We start from the raw sequence: 24,356 nt of genomic DNA on the forward strand, positions 1-24,356 counted from the left end.
GAAAGGTGAGTGGAGGGGCTGAACCAGAGGCGGTTCTGTGCGGAGCCACCTCTCCGGCTCGGTAGATCTTTGGGGCCGTGGGAAACAGGTCCAAATGGCTTTTTGGGTGGTGGGCAAATGCCAACAGATTGCTTTAGTTACAGAATCTTGACATACCTGGGATGGATCCATCTCGCTGTCTGGCTTAATACATACAGACCCATTTCAGCGTTTTCCTGTTGGAGTCGGCACCCTTAAGCAATATCGCAGAGCAAACCAGTGTAGAGCTGCTTCATTGCAAATGGATAACAAAAGTGGTGTTGATGGTGCCTGCTACTCTCCTGCGGCAAATGTGAAGAGGGTCGATGTACTTTTCCGCAATAGGAAGGTGTCCATATATTTTTAGGGGTGAGGAGAACGCATGTATTTATTTATATTTCACTTTTCTCCCCAGTCGGGACTCAAAGTGGCTCAACATCATTTGCTCGTCTTCTGTCTCTCACAACAACCACCCCGTGAAATTGGCATGGTCTGGCATAGTAACGCTAGACCAGTGATGGTGAACCTTCTCGAGATCGAGTGCCCAAATTGCAACCCAAAACCCACTGATTTATCGCAAAGTGCCAACACGGCAATTTCACCTGAATACTGAGGTTTTAGTTTAGAAAAAATGGTTGGCTCCGAGGCGTGCGTTACTCGGGAGTAAGCTTGGCGGTAGTCGGTGGCCTTGCTTTGAAGCAACCGTGCAACTCTTCGTGCAACTCTTTCCGAGTCCTGATCGGAAAGAAAGGATGTAAATGAAATAAATGAATAAATCAGCTAATTTTAAATTGGCTTCCCACCTGTAAGGTTGGGGTGTGTGTGTTTTGTCCGACCTTGGAAAGGTTCTCACCGGAGGTTGTTGGCTCAACGCCCGGGAAGGGGAATTTCACTGTTTTGGTTATCTTTCACTTGCTTGCTTGCCTGATGTGAAACTCTGTGTGAAATCTCTGTGTGAAATCCTGCCTTGTTGATAATCTTTCGGCAGGAGCCTGTCTGTTGCCCTGTATAAGCGTTGGAGCGGGGTTTGGGTTTCAGTTCTCACATTGCCTGTTTCCGACTAAGAATGCCAGCTCAATAAAGAACTAACACGGTTGTTTTTGGCTGGACTTTACTGGTTCGTTACATGATGCGAGAACTCCCCCCACCCCCGCTGGGTTGCAGCCATATGAACCCCCATGTGAACCCCCATATCTTGTAATTGAGCCCTTCGCAGAGAGAAGTCACCTGGACTTGTTGAGCAACTCTGATTGTTGAGAGCTTTGCTTGAACGGCTCCGGGCCTAAACTATTGTGAACAGTTGCTTTCCCAGAAGGAGTCTTGTAACGCGTGCCCTTGACTTTGCGACGTTTCTGTTGCGAGCGCTCGTCCTTTGGGGTTTTGCAGCAGGGTGAAATCCTGCGATGCGTTAATCTGTTCTTAAAGGGATAGGGACTCCTAAGTGAATTCAGTTTCCTTGTGAAAAAAATCCTGTTGGAAGCAAAAGTTCTCGAAATACAGAGGAGCTCTTTTTATCATGCAGGCTGTGCTTTAGTGTGGGATTAATTGCCGCTTTGATACGCTGTCTCTTTGACCTGTCCCCTCTCATTGAGACAGAGGGGGAACAAAACGCGGCCTTGTTCAGTGTTAATGGAAAGTAAATTACATGGCTTACGGGGATGAGTGGGTAGATTTCTGTCACTACTCATCAGCAAATGGATAGCCAGAATTTAAGACTCTTACCATTTCTGTGTGTGGGGGGAGGGGGATGAACTGAATTCAGCCTAGTTCAGGGGTGGGCAATTATTTTTTCCATGGGGCCACATAAGAAACAGAAAATATTGTGGAGAGCCGGGCCAAAAGGCAGGGGGCGAGGCGCTTTTGAAAGCCCCGCAGAAGCCGGCAGCCAAGGCAACCAGCTTCTGCGGGGCTTTCAAAGACGCCTCGCTCACCAGCACAGCAGGGGGGCCAGTCAGGGTCATCCCGGGCCATATAATGCCCAGGTCTGGCCTAGTTCATTTTGACACCGGGGTCGATAGAAGCATTCCTAAAACCTTTTGGTAAGTTAATGCAAAATGGCTCTCTGGAGGAACGGTTGGTGTTCCCATTGCAACAGTTTGGGAAACCAGCCGGGCTTGTAGGAGAGGGGATTTACTAGCCGTAGCTTCGAAACAAAAGAAGCAAACAATTGAAATGGAAAAAAAGAAAAGTTATCTGGTTAAGACTGTGGTCTTTTATGTTCCTTGTTTTTAAGAACATAAGAACTAGCCTGCTGGATCAGACCAGAGTCCATCTAGTCCAGCATTCTGCTCACATGCAGGATGTGAAAGCAATGGCCTGCTGCTGCTGCTGCTGCTGCTGCTGAGCACCTGGTCTGCTAAGGCATTTGCAATCTGAGATCAAGGAAGATCAAGATTGGTAGCCATAGATCGACTTCTCCTCCATAAATCTGTCCAAGCCCTTTTTAAAGCTATCCAGGTTAGTGGCCATCACCACCTCCTGTGGCAGCATATTCCAAACACCAAACACACATGTGAAGAAGTGTTTCCTTTTATGAGTCCTAATTCTTCCCCCCAGCATTTTCAATGGATGCCCCCTGGTTCTAGTATTGTGAGAAAGAGAAAAATTTCTCTCTGTCAACATTTTCTACCCCATGCATAATTTTTTAGACTTCAATCATATCCCCCCTTAGATGCCTCCTCTCCAAACTAAAGAGTCCCAAATGCTGCAGCCTCTCCTCATAAGGAAGGTGCTCCAATGCCACTTTCCTTCGGAGGATTGGTTCCCCAGCAGCCTTGTGACTTAAAAAAAAAATAGAGATCTCACTTACAGAATGAGCCCAGGTTGAATCCAGAAGCACCTTAGAAAAAACGTTTTCTGCTTAAAATGTTTTGGGTCAGGAAACAAAATGTTTCCTCCATGGAGTTCCACATGGTTTTTACCACCTTTGGTTTTCAAAAAGTTTCATTTGCAGCTTCAAAACATGTTAAACGAACGCCCTTTTAAAACGATTCTTTGGTTGAAATGGTTTCAAAACCATTTGCTTATGCGGTCCCTTTATGACAGGGGTGGGCAATTATTTTTTCCATGGGGCCGCATAAGAAACAGAAAATATTATGGAGGGCCGGGCCAAAAGGCAGTGAGGCCGGCTTTAGAAGCCCATCGAAACCCGGCCAGCCAAAGGCAGCCCGGCTTCTCTTGAGGGCTTTCAGTAGGCGCCCTGCATTTAACCACTGACAGGGGGGGCCAGTCAGGGTCATCCGGCGGGCCGGATGTGGCCCGCGGGCCATATAATGCCCAGGTCTGCTTTATGACATATCACACCCTTCTGCCTTGTCTGGAATTTCTTCCTTGGCACCATTTTATGAGCTTGCCCCTTGCCTGTTTTTCCTGCACTGTTTCTATGAGGTTCTTTACTTTTGGGGGGCTAATCTTCAAAAGATGAAATATAGAAGGCACCTGAGGAGAAATTGCATAGCACCCGAAACATTGCATTACTAAAAAAAAGAGAAAATCACATAATTAAGGAATCGTTTCAAGGGTGAGTGCAGACATCATAGGGAAAACATTTTAGAAACATTTTCAGGGATTTGTGTGGAAAGGACCTGTATTTCACAAAGGGCATTTAGAGTCTCTAAAGCTTATATCCTGGGAATCTCGGTTTTTAAGGAGCAACTGGACTTAATTCTTGCTCTTCTACTGCAGACCCAAACAGCTAGTGGATAGTTCTTAGTTGATAGTTCCATGGGAATGTCAACTCACGGCATGGCATCTGTGAAAAAGGCAAACTCTATGCTGGGGATAATTAGGGTTAGGAATTGGTAATAAAACTGCAAAGATTGTCATGCCCTTATATAAAGCAGTGGTGCGACCGCACTTGGAGTACTGGGTTCAGTTTGGGACTCTTTAGTTTGGAGAGGAGACGACTGAGGGCGGATATGATTGAAGTCTATAAAATTATGCATGGTATAGAAAATGTTAACAGAGATAAATTTTTTCTCTCTTTCTCCCACAATACCCCAAAACCAGGAGGGGCATATATTAGAAAATGCTGGGGGGGAAGAATTACAGGACTAATAAAGGAAAACATTTCTTCATGCAATGCGTGCATTGGTGTTTGGGAAATAGGTCTGCCACAGGGAGGTGGTGTGATGGCCCACTAACCTGGATAGCTTTAAAGAGGCTTGATTGACAGATTTATGGAGGAGAAATTGATCTATGGCTACCAATCCTGATCCTCTTTGATCTGAGATTGCAAATGCCTTAGCAGACCAGGTGCTCGGGAGCAGCAGCAGCAGCAGCAGCAGCAGCAGCAGCAGGCCCTTGCTTTCACATCCTGCAGGTGAGCTTCCAAAGGCACCTGGTGGGCCACTACGAGTAGCAGAGAGCTGGACTGGATGGACTCTGGTCTGATCCAGCTGGCTAGTTCTTATGTTCTTGAAACTAGTTTCAGAAAGGTAATCTTAAAAATGATTGGGTCCCATAGTTCTTAAAGAGGTAAAATTATCAATAAGAACATAAGAAAGATTTGTTTATTTCATGCTTGAATCTACTTTGTTCTAGAACAGGGGTCTGCGACCAGCTCTCCAGATGTTCATGGACTACAAATCCCATCAGCCCCTGCCAGCATGGCCAATTGGGTCATGGTGCCATCCTAGTTCAACCCCCCAGGCACTATGACCCAAGTAGAGCATCCTAGAACAAAGATGGTCCAGAAAAGGTTGGATCAATTCTCAAATCTTTTGTCATCTTTATATTGAAAAAGGTATAGTAGAGGACAGCTGGACACGTTTGGGTCCAGGGATCTACCAGTCGATTGTCGTTGCAGCGTAATGCTCTTTGGGGGACGTGTTGAGAGTCTTCTCTGTCCCGTAGACTGCATGCCTTTGCGCTTGCTACATACCTTGGCAAAATAAATCAAGAGCGCCCTGACTTTAGCCCAGTGATGGCGAACCTATGGCCCGGGTGCCAGAGGTGGCACTCAGAGCCCTCTCTGTGGGCACGCTCAAACAGTCTCCCTCCACACACACACACACATCTAGGCTGGCCTGGGCGCTGGACTTCGATTATTAGCATTAAACTAAAACCCTATGGATTTTGGGGAAGTAGTGTAGGCAACCCTGTTAAAGCTATTAAACCCACTGATTTTCATCACGAGAAAGAACTAAAAGCGATCCTTTACCTGGGGCTTCGGTTGCTGGCAATGGGGCTTGCTTCTGGAGTAAACCCTCCTAGGGTGGTGACTCACCGTTGGAAGAGTTGCCGCAGTTTGCTTCCAAAGGTGGAAACCATGGAGCTACCGCAAGCTTACTCCTGAGTAATGCTCTCCTCGGAGCCACCCGTATTTTCTAAATGAAAACCTCAGTATTCAGGTTAAATTACCATGTTGGCACTTTGCGATAAATCAGTGGGTTTTGGATTGCAATTTGGGCACTCGGTCTCAAAAAGGTTCGCCATCGTTGCTTTAGCCTGCAGCGTCCATCCAGGAAGAGATCTGGTAGATTAAGCGTAGCCAGGTTGAAGCAACTTTGATTTTATTACCGCAAAGCACGTCAAGTCAAACACAGAATATCCTGCTTTATGGTACAGCTTTTATATGTAGCGATTTCAGCTCCCAAGAATAAAACAGAGACATTGAAGGAATGTATCCGGCAAAGAAGAAGAAGAAAAAATTAAGAAGAGGAAGCCATGTCGAAATGGCATTTCAAGTATATACCAGAACCAATTGACCACTGGAGAGCACGTTCCCGTGAAAGCTTTTTTTTCCTCTTAAATATGCGTACACAAAGAAAGTGTTCCAGAACTGCGTCTCAAATATATATGCCTCTGAAATTTAAAGCATCCCTTTGTAAAATTTCAAATACGTGAACAAAACCGATAATGCAGTCCCTTTCATAGAGTTTGACGACGCTGCTAGCTAGAACGATCTCTGAAAGTGCCAAAAAACCCCACTGTAATAATACAGTATAAATAGTCTTTTAACTCTACTCCAGGGCTGCGGATCAATACGTCAGCACAAGAAAACTGCAGGAGTCACAAATAAGAAAAGCCATTAACGGTCTCTCTCTGTGTGGGGGGGAGGGGGTTTGCCTTCTTGTCAATACAGTCTTTCCATTTCTACTTTTCAACTAATCTGAATGGCTCTATCCTAACTTGTGCTGACCCTGATCTTTTTTTGGCTATTTTGTATGTTGGAAGCAACCTGTTTGGGCCAAACTTGGGGTCTTTCCGAAAGATGGGCAGGCAATCCCTTGAGATCATCATGTATCGATCAATGAACAGAAAGGGGAGTGATCCACTCAGTCTCTTCAGAGTTGTGTAACGGACAATAATCTTGCAAAAACCACCTGATGTTAAAAAGTTCATTTTGGGGTCTGGCTAATTGGGAAGATAACTAACTTGATCATGATATAAAATTATCCCCTCATTATACAATATGCATTATTTTAAATCTAATGCTTGGTGGAAGGTTGTGTTGTTTTCTTTGCTAGAAGCTGAGTAGTAGCCATTTTTTTCCCCAAGCAAAGGAGAACTCAAACTTTGTACAGGTTCTTACCAGTGAAATTAGCTGTAATTTTTAAGAACAATTAAAAGAAAGTTAAAGGCTCCTTCCGCACATGCAGAATAATGTACTTTCAAACTGCTTTCAGTGCTCTTTGAAGCTGTGCAGAATGGCAAAATCCACTTGCAAACAGTTGTGAAAGTGGTTTGAAAATGCATTATTTTGCATGTGCGGAAGGGGCCAATATTGGCTGCTTTCATTCATTTTAGAATATGCTCCTAAATGTATCTGGGAAAGGGGTGGTGGCTCAGGGGTTAGAGCACGGGTCTGCAACCTGTGGCTCTCCAGATGTACATGGACTACAATTCCCATCAGCCCCTGCCAGCATGGCCAACTGGTTGCAGATCCGTGGAGTAGACAGTACTGGCTTGGATGTACCGATAGTCCGATTTAATACAAGGCGGTCTTATGTGAAGGTGGAAGGGATTGTCCATCTCCCTCTGGTTCTTAACAAAATCCTTTCAAGCTGGCTTTATCTAATGTCAGTTTTAGAAAACGTGCTGTTCTGAACGGAGAGCTCTGCTATTATGGACGAGTTCACCCTTGCCTGGTCACGAACCATCCAAGAATGACCTGTTTGCACGAACACCCCAAATACAATATTTGTTTACGAAGTCCGTTCAGACAAGCAGCTGCTATTTAAATAACCAAGTGGTGGATCGAGACGCGTCGCGGGTAACCGAGCGTGGCGTTTCCTGGCATGTAGCGGGATAACGGTGTTAGCTCTGAAAGCAAAATAGAGACCAAGCATGGGTTTGCAGCAATTAGAAAACACTTCCCGAAGCAATGGGGGAAAGTTGACGTGGAAGCCTTTAAAACACTCAACTTGGAATTGTGCTTCCCACAGCTGTAATGGTAGTAGAAGTGACTTTTGAAAATCCCTTCCCAACTGTTCAGTGACAAGGCTCGAGATTTCAAGAGAAGTTGAGAGAATGGAGGGGTTAATTCATATTGATGTTCAGCAATTGGACTGGGGGTGGTGGTGGTAAGGGGTGTGTGTCAATCAAGTGGTCATGATGACCCATAGGGTAGTTAATTTGCCCACCAAAGGGCTTCCCAAACACATGACCCCTATTTATATGATGGCATCACCTTCAACCAAAAATGCCGCCTTTAAACATTAGCTGGTTTCTTAACAGTTCATCTTAACAGTTCATCTTCATTAGCATTTATAATTTATTCAAGACATTTTTATGCCACCCTCCAACCTACAAAAGGTGCCAGAGGCCCGGCTGTCCAAGGAGGTATCCAGTAGCTAATAGTTGTGAAATAGCGTTCAATGCCGCCTTTTGATCTGATCATTGATCGCCATACACTAGGGGTGGCCAACCTATGGGGCTCCAGATGTTCATGGACTACAATTCCCATCAGCCCCTGCCAGCATGGCCATGCTGGCAGGGGCTGATGGGAATTGTAGTCCATAAAATATCTGGAGCCCATGGGTTGGCCACCTCTGTTGTACATCTTATCCCCCCGCCCCCCGCAGACACTTTGAACATCCCTGATAAAAAGCTAACGTAAACGAAAGAGTTCTCAGAAGTTGTAAAAGTGGGGTCTGAGGAAGAAAGAGCAATCTAGCGATTTTTCCCGTTTTACTTTGACCTCGTAACAAAAAAAATAACTTTTGCTGCACCATGGTTATGTAGACAGGCATACTCTCGTTCGTGTGCTGTTTTCTTCCCGGTTTTATTTACAAAGCTGTCGCTGGTTTTCTTTCCTTCGCTTTAAAAATAGACGTCCACATGTTTACTTTGCTCACTTCCACCTGGAGGTGTAGAAGAAGGTACGCTAAACGATTTCAGTACCTTGTAAGGCACTATTATCGGGTGCACGAGGGAACAGCCTGCCAGCTGCTGTGGTTTAAGGCCAAGCTAGAGGCCACAAAGAGTCCCGGAGCCGAGGCATTTCCTTGTAGCCGAGGGTCAGCAGAGACCGCTGCCAAAATGGCTCAGGCAAAGCTTAGGCCGGACAGGTTACCTGCAGCCTAAAGAGGTACGAGATCGCAGCTCTGAATGCTCCCCGTGAGACGGCGAGAAATGCTGGAGTATCAGGGAGGGATGTTTGGAGTGAGCCTTCTCCTTGTTACGTGAGAGCCAGCATGGTGTAGTGGTTAAGAGCAGGTGCACTCTAATCTGGAGAACTGGGTTTGATTCTCCGCTCTGCCACTTGAGCTGTGGAGGCTTATCTGGTGAGCCAGATTAGCTTGTGCACTCCAATACATACCAGCTGGGTGACCTTGGGCTAGTCACAGTTCTTTGGTGCTCTCGTAGCCCCACCTACCTACAGGGTGTTTGTGGGGGGGGGGGAAGGGAAAGGAGATTGTAAGCCCCTTTGAATCTCTTTACAGGAGAGAAAGGGGGGATATAAATCCAAACTCTTCTTCTTTTATCTGAACAGGAAAATCACTGCCCAATCTAGGACAAGTGTACCACTTGGTCTGACAGCCATGTATCTGTGAACCCCATGAACTAGGGTTGAAGAAGAGTTGTTTATTATAATCCCCTTTTTCTCAAAGCCAGTCACACTGACGTTACCTTCCCTTCTCCACAACAGACACTTTGGGCAGTAGGTGAGGCTGAGAGAGTTCTGAGAAGAACACTAACCAGCCCAAGTTCACCCAGCAGGAGCAGCAGTGGCGTGGGAGGTTAAGAGCTCATGTATCTAATCTGGAGGAACCGGGTTTGATTCCCCGCTCTGCCACCTGAGCTGTGGAGGCTTATCTGGGGAATTCAGATTAGCCTGTACACTCCCACACACGCCAGCTGGGTGACCTTGGGTTAGTCACAGCTTCTCGGAGCTCTCTCAGCCCCATCCACCTCACAGGGTGTTTGTTGTGAGGGGGGAAGGGCAAGGAGATTGTCAGCCCCTTTCAGTCTCCTGCAGGAGAGAAAGGGGGGATATAAATCCAAACTCTTCTTCTTCTTCTTCATGTGGAAGAGTGGGGAATCAAACCCAGTTCTCCAGATTAGAGTCTACTCACTCTTAGCTGACTCATCAGGCTGACTCTCATATGGGGCCGGGAGATCTTCTGGAATTACTACTGATGGCCAGACAACAGAAATCAGTTATCTGGAGGAAATGGCTCAACAGCACTGTGCCCCATTGAGGTCCCTCCCCTCAAGACCCCCCAGCTGCAGGCTCCAACCCCCCCCCCCCCAAATGTACAGGGATTTTCTAGCCTGAAGTAAGAAACCCGACTAAGCAACGCTGTCGAGCTCTCCAAAATGCAGCAAGGCTAGCCTCCAAAGAAAAAGAAGTGAAATAATCTACGGCTGGTCACCACAATGAAGATCTATGTCAGAAGAGCAGCATCCCTTGGGAGTAAATGCAACGAAGAACCTTGTGGCCCCGCAAACTCACAGATGTCTTGTGGCGTGACCCCCCCCCCCCCGCAAAAGCTTAATCAATTACAGCAAGGAAACAGATGGGGGCACTTGGGATTTGTAACCGGGAAGCCTTCACCTCTCCCATCCTGTGGGGAATGTGGTGGGGGAGGAAAAGCGAAATCTCGGAATACCTGGGTGTCCCAGGTAACAAGGGGTCTGTGCTCACCATTTACTTAGCATAACGTTTCAGCCCACGTAGGTTAACCTGGTGGGGAGGAGAACGATCTCGTACTGCTATAGATCTGTGGAAACCTTGCTGACGCCGAACATATCAGACTCCCCTTTATCTTCTGAGGCCAGATCAAGGCGGAGTGGAGCGCTGAACGTGCGAGGGAGTCCGTTGGAGAGTGTGCGTGCGTTCGGTGGAAGTAGTCAAACATAAAAATAAAGATCTGGATGTCGTCAGAATGAGACATCTCCACGAATACCACTCCCCCTCCCTCCCCCCCCCCAATCCATTTTATCTCTGAGAACAGGGCCCGGCCCTTGATATTTTTCTTAAATAGTTTAAAAAACAAAAAAAATCCTTCATTTTTAAGTGCCTTCAAGTTGATGCAGAATGTCAAGCTCGTATTTTTCTTCTGCAAGTCGAAAGGTGTCTTGTATGCACAAAACAGACCCCAGCCAGTGAGGTCTTCCACATCTCGAACCGAGTCATTCAGGATTTAAAAACAGTGTCCTTAGTGTGTGCTTTAGAAGTCGAAGCCAAAGTCCAAAAGCCTCAGGCTCTGTTGAGAAGAGTCGTCCTAAAAAACGGAAAGGTAAAAATGACATCAGTGCACCGTCTCTTGTGCCAATGGCAAATGTAGCATAAGAACATAAGAACTAGCCTGCTGGATCAGACCAGAGTCCATCTAGTCCAGCATTCTGCTACTCGCAGTGGCCCACCAGGTGCCTTTGGGAGCTCACATGCAGGATGTGAAAGCAATGGCCTGCTGCTGCTGCTGCTCCTGAGCACCTGGTCTGCTAAGGCATTTGCAATCTGAGATCAAGGAGGATCAAGATTGGTAGCCATAGATCGACTTCTCCTCCATAAATCTGTCCAAGCCCTTTTTAAAGTTATCCAGGTTAGTGGCCATCACCACCTCTTGTGGCAGTATATTCCAAACACCAATCACACGTTGCGTGAAGAAGTGTTTCCTTTTATTAGTCCTAATTCTTCCCCCCAGCATTTTCAATGGATGCCCCCTGGTTCTTGGAAGTATTGTGGCCAAGAGAGAGAAATTTCTCTCTGTCAGCATTTTCTACCCCATGCATAATTTTATAGACTTCAATCATATCCCCCCTCAGACGTCTCCTCTCCAAACTAAAGAGTCCCAAATGCTGCAGCCTCTCCTCATAAGGAAGGTGCTCCAATCCTTCAATCATCCTCGTTGCCCTTCTCTGCACTTTTTCTATCTCTTCGATATCCTTTTTTGAGATGTGGCGACCAGAACTGAACACAGTACTCCAAACAGCCTTGCTGAAATTCTTTAATATCAATGGTGGTAGATTCACACCAGCAGCGTTGAAGGTGTTTAACTGAGAGGTATTTAGCCTTGCGCCTTTGTATATGGTATCCCCCATCTGGATCCAAGCATGGCCCCAGAAAGTGGAACGCCTCAAATCAATTTCCTATATAAGATCTTTGGAACCCTGTATTGTGTCCCCTAATTTCTTTGTTGTTTGGAATCAGGGCAACATTTATTAGAAACAAGGGCATGGGTTGTTACTTTTAAGTTTTGGCTGCGTCTTTGTTTCTGCACTGACCGTAACAGTTTGTCCCAGTTAGAAATGAGAGAGCTTCAGCTTTCGAAATGGTGGCTACATATTGAAAAAAAAAGATCTTTACCTTGGGCTTCTCTTGGGAGGCCCTACAAATGCTCACCGCTCCGGAGATTTACCATTGCTTAAAGTCTAGATTGTTCGATCAAGAATATCAGTTTCTCCTGAGCAAAGCGCAAAGCTCTTGCTCTCCAATATTCTTTGGGATTATCCCTCAGAAATCTAGCCCTGCTATATACCTGGAACATCTTGTTAATTACAATTACGGATGGTGGCATTTAGAACAAGGTGTAACTCTTTTCCGTCAATTACATCTTCAAAGATTGGCCTGCATCTAATATCCCACAAAGTAGGCATTGCTGTCGTTTTTGTCCTAACACAACTGATTCCCTTTCTCATATTCTGCTTCACTGTTCAAAATACAACAACATCAGAACGGATTTGAGAACGGTATTACCAACAGGATTTATGCTCCTTTCTGATAAGATAAAAATGGCTAAGCTTCTAAATAACTCTAATGCTGAAATCTCTGAAGCTGTTGCTACATTTTTACTCTGTGTACTGCAAGTTGTGCAATAATGATCTTTTTATTGTATTTGGAATTCATGACACACACCGGTTTTATGCCTAATAAAGGATTTGGATTTGGTAAATGTAGTCCAGGGGTGTCCAGCTCTGGCGCTTCAGATGTTAATAGACCACAATTCCCATCAGCCCCTGCCAGCAGGGCCTGATGGGAATTGTAGTCCATGAACATCTGAAACGCCAGAGCTGGACACCCCTGATGCAGCCCCTTCATCCAGCCTTCTATTGCCTCATTCTGCATCATGGGTACATTGCTCTTGGGCTGCCTTTTGTAAGCTCAGCAGGACCTGCAATGACTCTCCACACGCAGAGAAACGAGAGGTCAACGGAGAGGACTTTGTTACCTGAGCGTCTTCCAGCTGTCTTTCTCCATATGATTTTCCGGGCCTTCACTTTCAAAGGACGCAATAAATAAAGCTGAGGAAGGAAGCCAGAACACAGGAACTGAATAGGTTTTCTTTTCACAACCACCATCAGCTAGCTTCAGGCCATTCCAATTTTGCTTTAAATAGCCAGTATGAAGGAGACTCCACCATCCTCCAAAGTTGCATATTCCACTGTTGAATGCCCTGGCCATCAGAAGTACTTCCTAATGTTTAGATGGAATCTCATTTGCTGTAACTTGAACCCACTACTCCTTGCCCTAGTTTCTGGAGCAGCTGAAAACAAGCTTGTTCTTCAACATGACCTCCCTTCAAATATTTAAACATGGCTTTCAGGTCACCCCTTAACCTTCTCTTCTCCAGACTAAACATACCCAGATCCTGAAGCCGTTCCTCAGAGGGCATGGCATCCAGATCTTTTACCATTTTGGTCGCCCTCCTCTGGACCCATTCCAGCTTGTCAATATCCTTCTTGAACTGAGGTGCCCAGAACTGGACACAGTATTCCAGGTGAGGTCTGACAAGTGGTGGGATCCAAAAATTTTAGTAACAGGTTCCCATGGTGGTGGGATTCAAACAGTGGCATAGCGCCAATGGGGCTGGGAGTGGCGAGAGGACACAGTGGTGGCCAGGCATTCTGGGGGTGGGGCATTAATAATTTCTCTGTTACTGTAAAAAACTCTTACTGTAAAAAAAAAGTTCCTAATTTCCAGCTGGTATCTTTCTGTCCATAATTTAAACTCATTATAGCAAGTCCTATCGTCTACTGCCAACAGAAACAACTACTTCTCCCCTAATTGACTGCCTGTCAAAAACTTAATACTTTCAAATACTTAATTTTGTTTCTAGAAATCAAAAGAAGGATACTTTCCTGAAACAAGGAACTTTACCATATTACTAAAACATGTTTTTAAAACAGCCCAACAGGGAGAATTATCCCATTTTCTACCTTCGCTAACCAGCCACATAGGAAACAACAGGACTTTATGATTTTTGGACCGAATGGAATTTCTAATGGAAAAGCAGACCCAATTAGTAACCCCCTCTCGGCACACACAAATAATTAGTAACCCACTCTCGGGAACTGGTGAGAACCTACGGGATCCCACCTCTGGGTCTGACCAATGCAGAATAGAGTGGTACTATTACATCCCTTGATCTAGACACTATACTTCCATTGATGTAGCCCAGAATAGCACTGGCTTTCTTGGCTGCATGCCACACTGTTGACTCACGTTCAGCTTGTGGTCTCTAGTAGGACTCCCAGATCCCTTTCGCATGTACCGTTGTCAAACTAGGCTTGTTATATATGCATGCCTTTTGCAGTATTTTATTGTGTATAATAAAACACTGTCAGGGGATTCTGCATTTCCAACATTCCTAAAGTTTAATTCTACACCTAAGTATGCCTTATTGTGACTGCACTAAACTATTTCTGCCCAAATCATGTAATTTCTTTTGTTTTCATTTTTTATTACTTTCCAGAGAGCAAAGACTAAGATAGATGTACTTAGTTAGCATAAGGTACAGGGGTTAGTAGCTCTCTCTGGAATGTTGGGCATATTTACAGTTTTGCTTGAGGAGACCCACGGCATGCATAATTCTGTAAACATGCCAAACGGTGCAAAGTTATGCGCGGTGTGTTATTAAATATGCATTTTGGGTGAGTAAAGCAGAAAAAAGTTCACAATTGAAACGTGAGTAATGGTTGAATAGGTTCAGAGCTTTACAAAATTTGTCCGTTGTCACCCACAAAATACAACAAAAATAGTTTATTCCCCCTACTCATAGTTTTAAGATTTCCGGAGATGTTTATTTCAAACTACCTTACAGGGTTGTGCGATAAAATATGGAAGGCAGAACCAAGCACCTCACCCCCGAATTCCTTGAAAGAAAAGTGAGATTTAAGAAAGTGCTCCAGGTAGAACTGATGGTTGAGGTTTGGACACAGAAGGAAAGAAGAAGAAGAAGAGTTTGGATTTATATCCCCCCTTTCTCTCCTGTAGGAGACTCAAAGGGGCTAACAATCTCCTTGCCCTTCCCCCCTCACAACAAACACCCTGTGAGGTGGGTGGGGCTGAGAGAGCTCCGAGAAGCTGTGACTAGCCCAAGGTCACCCAGCTGGCGTGTGTGGGAGTGCACGGGCTAATCTGAATTCCCCAGATAAGCCTCCACAGCTCAAGTGGCAGAGCGGGGAATCAAACCCGGTTCCTCCAGATCAGAGTGCACCTGCTCTTAGCCACTGTTCTTAGCCACTACGCCACTGCTGCTCCCACAGACACACGGGTGTCTGATTGGGATTTCCTGGAACCTTGCAGTCCAATCCTGTGCAGTTAATCCTGTCTTAACCCATTGAAGTGAATGGGCTGAGACGGCTGGAATATTTTCATGCAGTTTCCGCTTTAATTGTTCTGGGAACGTAAAACTGACTCCACTGGTGAAAAAAATTAGGGTTGCCAGCTCTGAAACACCTGGAGATTGGAAATACCTGCAGATTTGAAGGTGGAGCCTTAGAGAGTGGGGTTTTGGGAGGGGAAAGGGCTTGATAGGGTCTAAGGCCATGCAGTTTACCTTCCAAAGCAGCCATTTTTTCCAAAAGTGGAATCATTTTTTAAAATAAAGTGATTTATGTAGTCTGAAGATCAGTTGTAATTCTGGTTACCTCCAGCCTCCACCTGGACGTTGGGAACCCTACGTGCCACAAACATTCTTCCACATTTTATTTATTTATTTATTTATTATATTTATATACTGCCCTCCCCCGGAGGGCTCAGGGCGGAGAACAATGAAACGTATAGATAGAGCACAATAAAATCCATAAATCTCAAGAATAATTAAATATTAAAGAAATGGCTCTATATACATTAAAATCAAACCCCATTAAAAGCAGTGTGGTAATACCAAAGTACAACAGATGGCGATCTACTAACTAATCCCCTGAAAAAGAGGAGGGACGGCAGGCTCCACAGATGTAAAAGGGAGGGGGGAAGAAACCCATCAGCGGCCGGCCTCCCCAAAGGCCCGGTGGAACAGCTCAGTCTTGCAGGGCCCGCACAGCTGGAGGGAGAGCGTTCCACCAGGCAGGGGCCAGAGCTGTAAAGACTCTGGCCCGGGTGGAGGCTAGCCACATCATTGAGGGGCCAGGGATCACCAGCAAAATGGCCTCTGATGAACGCAGAGGCCGATTCGGGACATATGGGGCAACATTATGTTATCCAACATTAAGAACCATAACAGGTTATGCGCTCCAAAGAGGCGGCTGACAAACATGTGAGCGGAAGATGGTCATATTTGCCGCAACTGGCCGGGAGGGATCTTACCTTCCTCGCTGTAAATCGGTGCGGTGAGTAGATAGCTCTGAATTTTCTTATCCTTTTCGAAAGGGCATTCGACCTGCTTCCATGTCATGAAGTCATGAATTTGCCTTGAGATTTCCCAGAACTTCTATATGAGAGGAAAAATAGAGTTGTAAAAATCCCATTCCTTTGCTTCGACACCCCACTAAATATTTGATCAAGGCAAGTTTCCGAGGGCTTGATAGCTCAGTTGGGAGGTTTGGAGAGTTTATTTATTTCCAGGATTCTATCTGAGAAGTTCTACCTTTGAACGCTGTCTTTTCCGGTCAGCTTCTGGATCCAAAAACTGTTTTATCAGTAGCGCATTTTAGGTGGCCGGGTGTCACTGTGCTGGTTTAATGCTCCCGATTTATTTTTATGGCTGATTTGAATATTTGTCATTTTATAATGGCTGTTTGGATGCTTTTATTTACCTTTTTTAAACTTTGTGAGCTGCTTCACTTGGGTCATTTTTTCTAAACTGAACAAAATTAGTTCTTTCCTCTTCTGGAAACAGATGTAACACCTCCCTTCAACATCTGTAAACCCCCCCCCCCCCGAGAAAAATCTTCTCAAGACCCCTTCTTGAGTTTTTAGTTCCCAACACAAAAAAGAAGAAGAAGAGAAAGAGTTTGGATTTCTATCCCCCCTTTCTCTCCTGCAGGAGACTCAAAGGGGCTTACAAACGCCTTGCCCTTCCCCCCTCACAACAAACACCCTGTGAGGTAGGTGGGGCTGAGAGAGCTCCGAGAAGCTGTGACTAGCCCAAGGTCACCCAGCTGGTGTGTGTGGGAGTGTACAAGCTAATCTGAATTCCCCAGATAAGCCTCCACAGCTCAGGCAGCAGAGCTGGGAATCAAACCCGGTTCCTCCAGATTAGATACACGAGCTCTTAACCTCCTATGCCACTGCTGCGTAGAAAAAAATACACATACCACTATACACCCCCCTCGCCCCCAATTACATTAGTACAGAATAGAAAATACAGGAAAAAATAAAACACAAATTTTACAATATCTAAACACAACCTATTATAATTAACTAAACTAAATCCCATCCACCCATATAATGACTTCCCGGTATCTCATTGCTGAATTCTAATCCATTCTAGGTTCATGCATATATTTAAAACAAAACAATTTATCAAAAAGACATTATATCGTTACTACTGTTCTAATTCATCTGTTTTCTTCTAGATCTCAAATCCTGCAATTATTTCTGTACTACCAGATGTTTTCAACAGATAGTCCGCAAAAGGTTTCCAGTTTTCTGAAAGCTTTGCTGTATTACTGTCTCTTAATAAATTTGTCAATTGTGCTATTTCTGAGTAGTCTGTGACTTTCAATATTTAGTCTTCCTACATTGGTATTTCGTTGTCTCTCCGTTTCTTCGCATACAATAATAAATAAAAAATTATGATTTCTTTTTAAAAAAACCTTCCTTGAGGACGCTGCTGGATTGAATGCCAATTAGCTACATTTTAGCATATTTCGTGATATTTTTTTGTTCAAGTAATCACCACAAATAATAAAATCAAGGGTCATGTTTATTCTCTAGCCCATGTTGGTAGGATGCATTGGTTCTCATCCATGTAAGGATGGACTAGTCCCGTGGTGGCGAACCTTTGGCACTCCAGATGTTATGGACTACAATTCCCATCAGCCCCTGCCAGAATGGCCATGGGACTAGTCAGAGCAGCAGATATGGAGAGATCTCCCAACCCCATCACCAGCCTGGCACGCAGCATCTTACTGTCTTGTTCCACAAATGTTGCAGAGATAGATTTTTTGTTCAACAGACCTGATGTTTAGATATTGGTCTTTTCCATGTCCTCATTTTCCTTGACTGTAAGCTCCTGTTTCTCTTGCGATTTTACCTCTTCTGCGTGTGTTTTGTTTCCTCTAGTGGTCAGTTTGATATCGCACAGGATTAAGTCCGGCATAAAAGCCTGCAGATTAATGTGCAGGGAGATACGCTGGACTTAAAACTTGTGTGATATTGAATCAACTACCACAGGGAGCAAAACGTGCAGATCTGACCCCTCCCCACCCCGGTAGAGACAGAAATGTGAAGTGGGGAAAATGGGAAAGCAGAAAAGCGCACTGTTCGGAGCCATCAGTTCACTTGGTTGACAGCACTAGCCTGTGATTAACATCCCACAATCGGTGGAGACACACTCGTCTTGAAAGCACCCAATGCAAACATCCTGGTTTTATACATCATGCCTACCACACCAAACGCTGAACCGCAGCGTGGCTTCACCCTGCTTTGCTTACTTTGAAGTTTATGTGTCCGTTGGCTAAGTGGTTGTTGTGGATTTTGTGCAGGAAATAGATATCCTTGATGAAGAGGTTGAAGACGGGGAGGACGATTTTCTCCCGGCTGCTGTGGGCCGTCTGGGATCTCTGAGCTGCTCCCTGAAGGGCAGTTCGATAGTTGCAGAAGTTGCTGGAGGGGTCCATGTGATGCTGTTGAATGTTTAAAAAATCAGTTAGGATTCTGCAAGGGATACACAGGCAGCAATGGTGGCAAAGGTGTCCGGATGCCTACAGGGGGGACATTCCCTGTCCCCCACTAGTGCTCAACGGATACAAATGGAAGGGAATGACCTCATGCAATACTGTGATGTCACTTTTGGCTATGAATGCCAGAAGTGACTTCGATGTGCAGCGCTCTAGGAATTTCCCTAATCTCTATGGTCATTACTATAGAATTTTTGAGAAATCCTAGAGCATTGCAAAACAAGGCGATGCCACTTTGAGTCATGCAGCTGGACGTGATGGTGCACAACAATGCTATTTTACCAGATCCCTGCCCCCCATCTCCTGCTAGCTGCCAGGCAGCAACCCCTAATGGTGTCCCAGTACTGTGCAACCAATCAGATTTGTCTACATCAGGGGTCTGCAACCTGCAGCTCTCCAGAGGTTCGTGGACTACAAATCAGGGGCTGATGGGATTTGTAGTCCACGAACATCTGGAGAGCCGCAGGTTGCAGACCCCTGGTCTACATGATATTTTTATTTATTTTATTTATTTTTTATATTTATATACTGCCCTCCCCGAAGACTCAGGGCGGTGTCCAACAACACTAAAACAATTAAAACATCAAATACATAATTTACAATAAAATAATATATAAAATACTAAAACTACAGATGGCTTCAGCCCCTCCTTCCCCCTTTATGTACCCACGGGAGGCCAGATGTTCTTATGGCGGGGCTGACATCATTCCGGCTGGCCAAACGCCTGGCGGAACAGGTCCGTTTTACAGGCCCTGCGGAAACTTTGTAAGTCCCGCAGGGCCCTGATCTCACCTGGAAGCCTGTTCTGCCAGGTAGGGGCCAGAGCCGTAAAAGCCCTGGCCCTTGTAGAGGCCAGCCGGATCGCCTTGTAGACTGGCGGCTAAGAATGTGGGCAATACTTCCTGAATCAGTCACCCAGGCAAACCTGCACAACGTGGCCAACTGCCCTCATTCTGCCCCAGTGAACACATCTGCCACTCTGTTGTCATTGCTGCTGCAGGAGAGGTGGTGAAGTGGTTAAGAGTGTCAGAGTAGGGGAGGCAGACTTCCCCAAAAATGTGTTTTCACATATAAATCTAATGAATTTAGTAGACTCACGGCAGGCTAAAAAAATCCAAACATAAGAGAATGTCAATCCTATTCAAGAACTGCGGTGTTAGATTTTCAAAACCTTGTTGATTCATTTAGAAAAGATGGAAATAAAACCCACGGCTAGAGTGGATCATAAACCAATTGAAACGACATAGTATCCGACAAAGAAAGGTAGAAGAAATTGCATAGTCATAGATGATAATATGTTGCTGCAAAAAGTAATAGTGAAAAAATGTAAAGAATTTGGTCATGGCCCACCCTGGGGGGAGGGAGGGGAGGGGCCCCATCATTTGGTCATGGCCCAGGGGGGAAGGGAAGGGAAGCGGGCCTGCCCTTTGGTCGTGGTCTATCTACTTCGGGAGGAAGAGAAAGAGGGGGAGGATGGGGGGGAGGAGGCTGTCAGCCGGTCATGACCCACCCAGCCTGGGGGAAGTGCAGGGAGGGGGAACGGAAGAATTTTTTTTCTTCCACTGTTAAGATTAGTATCCAGGGGCGGGGGGGGGGGGGGGGTCCAGGTTCGAATCTCCACTCATACTATGGAAGCTCGCTGGGTGACCTTCGGCCAATCACACACTCTTAGCCTAGACTACCTTCACAGGGTGCTTGTGAGAATTAAATGGAGGAGAGGAAACTAATGTAAGCCACTTTGGGTCACTGTTTGGGGAGAAAGGAGGGGCGCAGATGAAATAAAATAAAAGTAAATAAAAGTGAAAAATCGCCAAAAGGGCAAAGATGCTTTTCAACGTTGCTGAAATGTTCGAGGAAAACATTCCTCCCTTTCAACTGGGCCCTCAAATAAACTACTGCAGAATATTGCTACCGAGTGCCTATAACTATTTTTTTTTAACGGCAGCATGGAGTTGTTAAATATGGATCACCCTTCTCCACCAGAGGGCAGACTTTAATCAGGAATGACGAGAAAGGAGCTGCCGAACAAATCCTTGTCTGCGATGGGGAGAGTGTCAGGTGTGAGCCGTGGGAGGGACACGGGCTGTGAGGTCCCGGTCTCTTCCAGGGACACGTGGGCTTCTCCCCTGCACCTCCAGCTTCTGATTTAGAGAAAGTAACCATCCAGGAAGTAGCTTCTACCGACAGGGAAAGCAGGGAGGCACTCCTACGCTCAACTGCTTAGTAAAAAAAAATAGGTTCTTTTGCCTTCCAGAATCCAGAGATTCAAATGGTTTTAAAACCCAGCACGCTATATAGCAGAAGGCAGAACAACTTATTTGCATGTGTGTTTCTGTGGTTTCTAAGTGACATTTGCATAGAGTTGTCAGCTTTCACGTGGGCTCGGAGATCCCTTGGAATGACAGCTCCTCTCCAGAAAACAGTTACTCTGGAGCAAATGGATTCTTGCATAGGTGTCAAACTCGCGGCCCTCCAGATGTTATGGACTACAGTTCCCATCATCCCCTGCCAGCATTTTTCTGTCTCTTTACTGCTTTCACAATCTTCTTTTGTATTACATTAAGTTAAAATGGGTTGTTGCAACAGAAATCTCTTTCTGCAGAGCATCTGAAAAAGAATGTCTGTAGGGCTTATACCCAACTGAGATCCCTGTCCCCCTAGGCACCAACTCAACTCTGGCAATCCTATCCTACCCCATCTCTTAATGGTGGCCGGGAGGGAACTGGCAACCCTATGGGTGCTGTGTGGTTTCCGGGCTGTATGGCCGTGTTCTAGCAGCATTCTCTCCTGACGTTTCGCCTGCATTTGTGGCTGGCTTTTTCAGAGGATCTGATAGTAGGAAAGCAAGTGGAATATATATACCAATGAAGACAGCAAGGTCAATAGGTGAGGGCATCTGAATAGAAGTAGCCTGGCATGTGAGTAACAATGAAGTATATACCATGTAAGTAACAATGAAGATAGCAAGGTCAATAGGTGAGGGCATCTGAATAGAAGTAGCCTGGCCTTTGTTCCCTTTGATTGTTTACTGTCTATAGTCATCCTGTGTTTGTGTGGAGCTGATTAGTCACTGTCTACACTCTAGTGTTTTTCAACACTGGCAGCCAAGTACTCCACTTGCTTTCCTACTAGCAGATCCTCTGAAGATGCCAGCCACAGATGCAGGCGAAACATCAGGAGAGAATGCTGCTAGAACACGGCCATACAGCCCGGAAACCACACAGAACCCCAGTGATTCTGGCCGTGAAAGCCTTCGACAATACATGGCAACCTTATGTTTGCCCCCCATGTCTTTTTCACGGCTCCCTCTCTATTGATAAAGGTACAAAACAAATTGGGACAATTTCACGCAGCTCAAGGGTGTTTATTTTTTTAAAATGTACTCTGCATTGTTCACCGCCTAGGTTTACATACAAAAGGTTTACCTCCAAAACATCAAACTTGGCTGTTTTCACTTTGGACCAGGTTTTCTTTAGCCGTGCCACAGGGCTCAAGTTCATACCGGCTGTAAAACAGAGATGGTAAACAAATAATGGATTTTTTTTAAAAAGCAAAGGATCTCAAATATTCCTGTCCCGTTTCTTAAGGGGTTTCTAGCAATATTAGTACTAGCTAAATGCTCGCCTTTGCAGAAAATACATTGTTAAAAAGGGTAAATGGTCTTTCCCTTCTCCTGTTGAGCAAGATATGATCAGTAGCTTACACTATCACCAACTGTTAACCCACTTCCCTTGTTTTATATTACCAAACTACCCAGGTTCAGCATGTGAACTTGTGTATATAGAAGTCTGTACCAGCGAGTTGCAACCTACTTGTCAGGGAGAGTAGATTACAAGTATAATAAGTCCAATAATACCCGTCCACAAATGTTCCAGGCAAGAGACAAGCAAAGGTGGTTTGCCTGCCTTGGCACAGCAACCCTGGTCTTGTTTGGTGATCTCCCATCTATTTACTAAGAAGAAGAAGAGTTTGGATTTATATCCCCCCTTTCTCTCCTGCAGGAGACTCAAAGGGGCTGACAATCTCCTTGCCCTTCCCCCTTCACAACAAACACCCTGTGAGGTGGGTGGGGCTGAGAGAGCTCCGAGAAGCTGTGACTAGCCCAAGGTCACCCAGCTGGCATGTGTGGGAGTGTACAGGCTAACCTGAATTCCCCAGATAAGCCTCCACAGCTCAGGCGGCAGAACTGGGAATCAAACCCGGTTCCTCCAGATTAGATACACGAGCTCTTAACCTCCTATGCCACTGCTGCTCCTAACCATGGCCAACCGTGCTTCCAAGTTCAGTTGAAGCCAGGCTAAGCTAGGCTGTAATAATTCCATGTTGCCAACAGCTTCACCTGGCTTCATTGTGTGAATTTACTTCTGGTTTGGCGTGGTTCCATCTTGTTTCTTCGTTGGGATGTGTCAGTCAACATGGATGAGGATGAAGAAGAGTTTGGATTTATACCCCCACCTTTCTCTCCTGTAAGGAGACTCAAGGCGCTTACAAGCTCCTTTCCCTTCCTTTCCCCCCAACAGATACCTTGTGGGGCTGAGAGAGTTCCAAAGAACTGTGACTAGCCCAAGGTCACCCAGCAGGAATGTAGGAGTGCAGAAACACATCTGGTTCACCAGGTAAGTCTCAGGTGGAGGAGTGGGGAATCAAACCCCACCTGCTCTTAACCACTACACCTCGCTGGAGGATACATCAGAGCGTGCAGAGGAGCAGCAGTGGCGTAGGAGGTTAAGAGCTTGTATATCTAATCTGGAGGAACCGGGTTTGATTCCCAGCTCTGCCGCCTGAGCTGTGGAGGCTTCTCTGGGGAATTCAGATTAGCCTGTACACTCCCACACACGCCAGCTGGGTGACCTTGGGCTAGTCAAAGCTTCTCGGAGCTCTCTCAGCCCCACCCACCTCACAGGGTGTTTGTTGTGAGGGGGGAAAGGGCAAGGAGATTGTAAGCCCCTTTGAGTCTCCTGCAGGAGAGAAAGGGGGGATATAAATCCAAACTCTTCTTCTTCTTCATTCCTTGCTAAGTGCAGATATCCTAAAGAGGCTCTCTGAACTGTGGTTAACTCAATGGTGTCATCCCAAGCAGTTATTCCCTTCTAAGTCCACTGAGGTCACTAGATTTAGAAGGATGGGTCTCTGCTTAGCACTGTGGCGTAAGACACCTGACAGCAAGCCACAGGATTAAGTGTTTCTTTTTAACAACGCTCTCTCCAGACCAAATTCCTCCATGCTTGACGCTGATGTCATGTTTAGCCGAACGCTGGTTCCCTGTCTAACCAGGATTTTTATCCGGCTTCAAACCCTTATTTAAGAGTGTTGAGCTTAACCAGTTAACAGTATCCTGAACACTCTATGAAATTAATGTGCTACGTCCAAAACAATATAAGATTCACAAACACATAGGCGCTGGCTCAAGCAATTTATATTACCTGTTAGTTTCTTGTAAAGTATGCCAAATTGTTGGCTATTAGACTTATCAAACTATTATATCTCCATAACACATATATATATCTCCACTTTAAATCCAATTCATGCAACAATGTATTACAAGACAACCTTCTCTCAAGTCCATAATCATGTATTTGTTAAACCAACAATGTCCATAATCTTGTAACGGAGTGGATTGAAATATATACAACTGAAAATGATGAGAAATTTGACTGCCCTTGAATTGGGGCAGTATTTATAAGTAATTCAAGCCACCAATTCAGGATTTTCATTAATTGTCATGAACTTGTATCACAGTCACAACGGGTGACATTGACGCAATAATATTGACAAGATTATGGACATTGTTGGCATACTTTACAAGAAACTAACAGGTAATA

The 24,356-nt window shown here is 45.4% G+C and overlaps 1 protein-coding gene across 2 annotated transcripts in view; it reads right to left on the bottom strand.

Moving 5' to 3' along the window:
- Positions 1 to 9,418: 9,418 nt before the first annotated feature.
- RASGEF1A (RasGEF domain family member 1A) overlaps positions 9,419 to 24,356 on the bottom strand; it is a 313,626-nt gene continuing 298,688 nt past the window's right edge. For both annotated transcript variants that reach the window (XM_048506141.1, XM_048506142.1), the window contains 5 exons: positions 21,960 to 22,039; positions 18,289 to 18,480; positions 15,998 to 16,121; positions 12,639 to 12,711; positions 9,419 to 10,691 (listed from right to left, as the gene is read on the bottom strand). In XM_048506141.1, the coding sequence (XP_048362098.1) occupies positions 10,667 to 10,691; positions 12,639 to 12,711; positions 15,998 to 16,121; positions 18,289 to 18,480; positions 21,960 to 22,039 (494 nt within the window). In that variant the 3' untranslated portion in view covers positions 9,419 to 10,666. The remainder of the gene's footprint in view (positions 10,692 to 12,638; positions 12,712 to 15,997; positions 16,122 to 18,288; positions 18,481 to 21,959; positions 22,040 to 24,356) is intronic.

The sequence above is a fragment of the Sphaerodactylus townsendi genome, linkage group LG08 (assembly GCF_021028975.2).
Source record: "Sphaerodactylus townsendi isolate TG3544 linkage group LG08, MPM_Stown_v2.3, whole genome shotgun sequence".
Taxonomy (NCBI): Eukaryota; Metazoa; Chordata; class Lepidosauria; order Squamata; family Sphaerodactylidae; genus Sphaerodactylus; species Sphaerodactylus townsendi.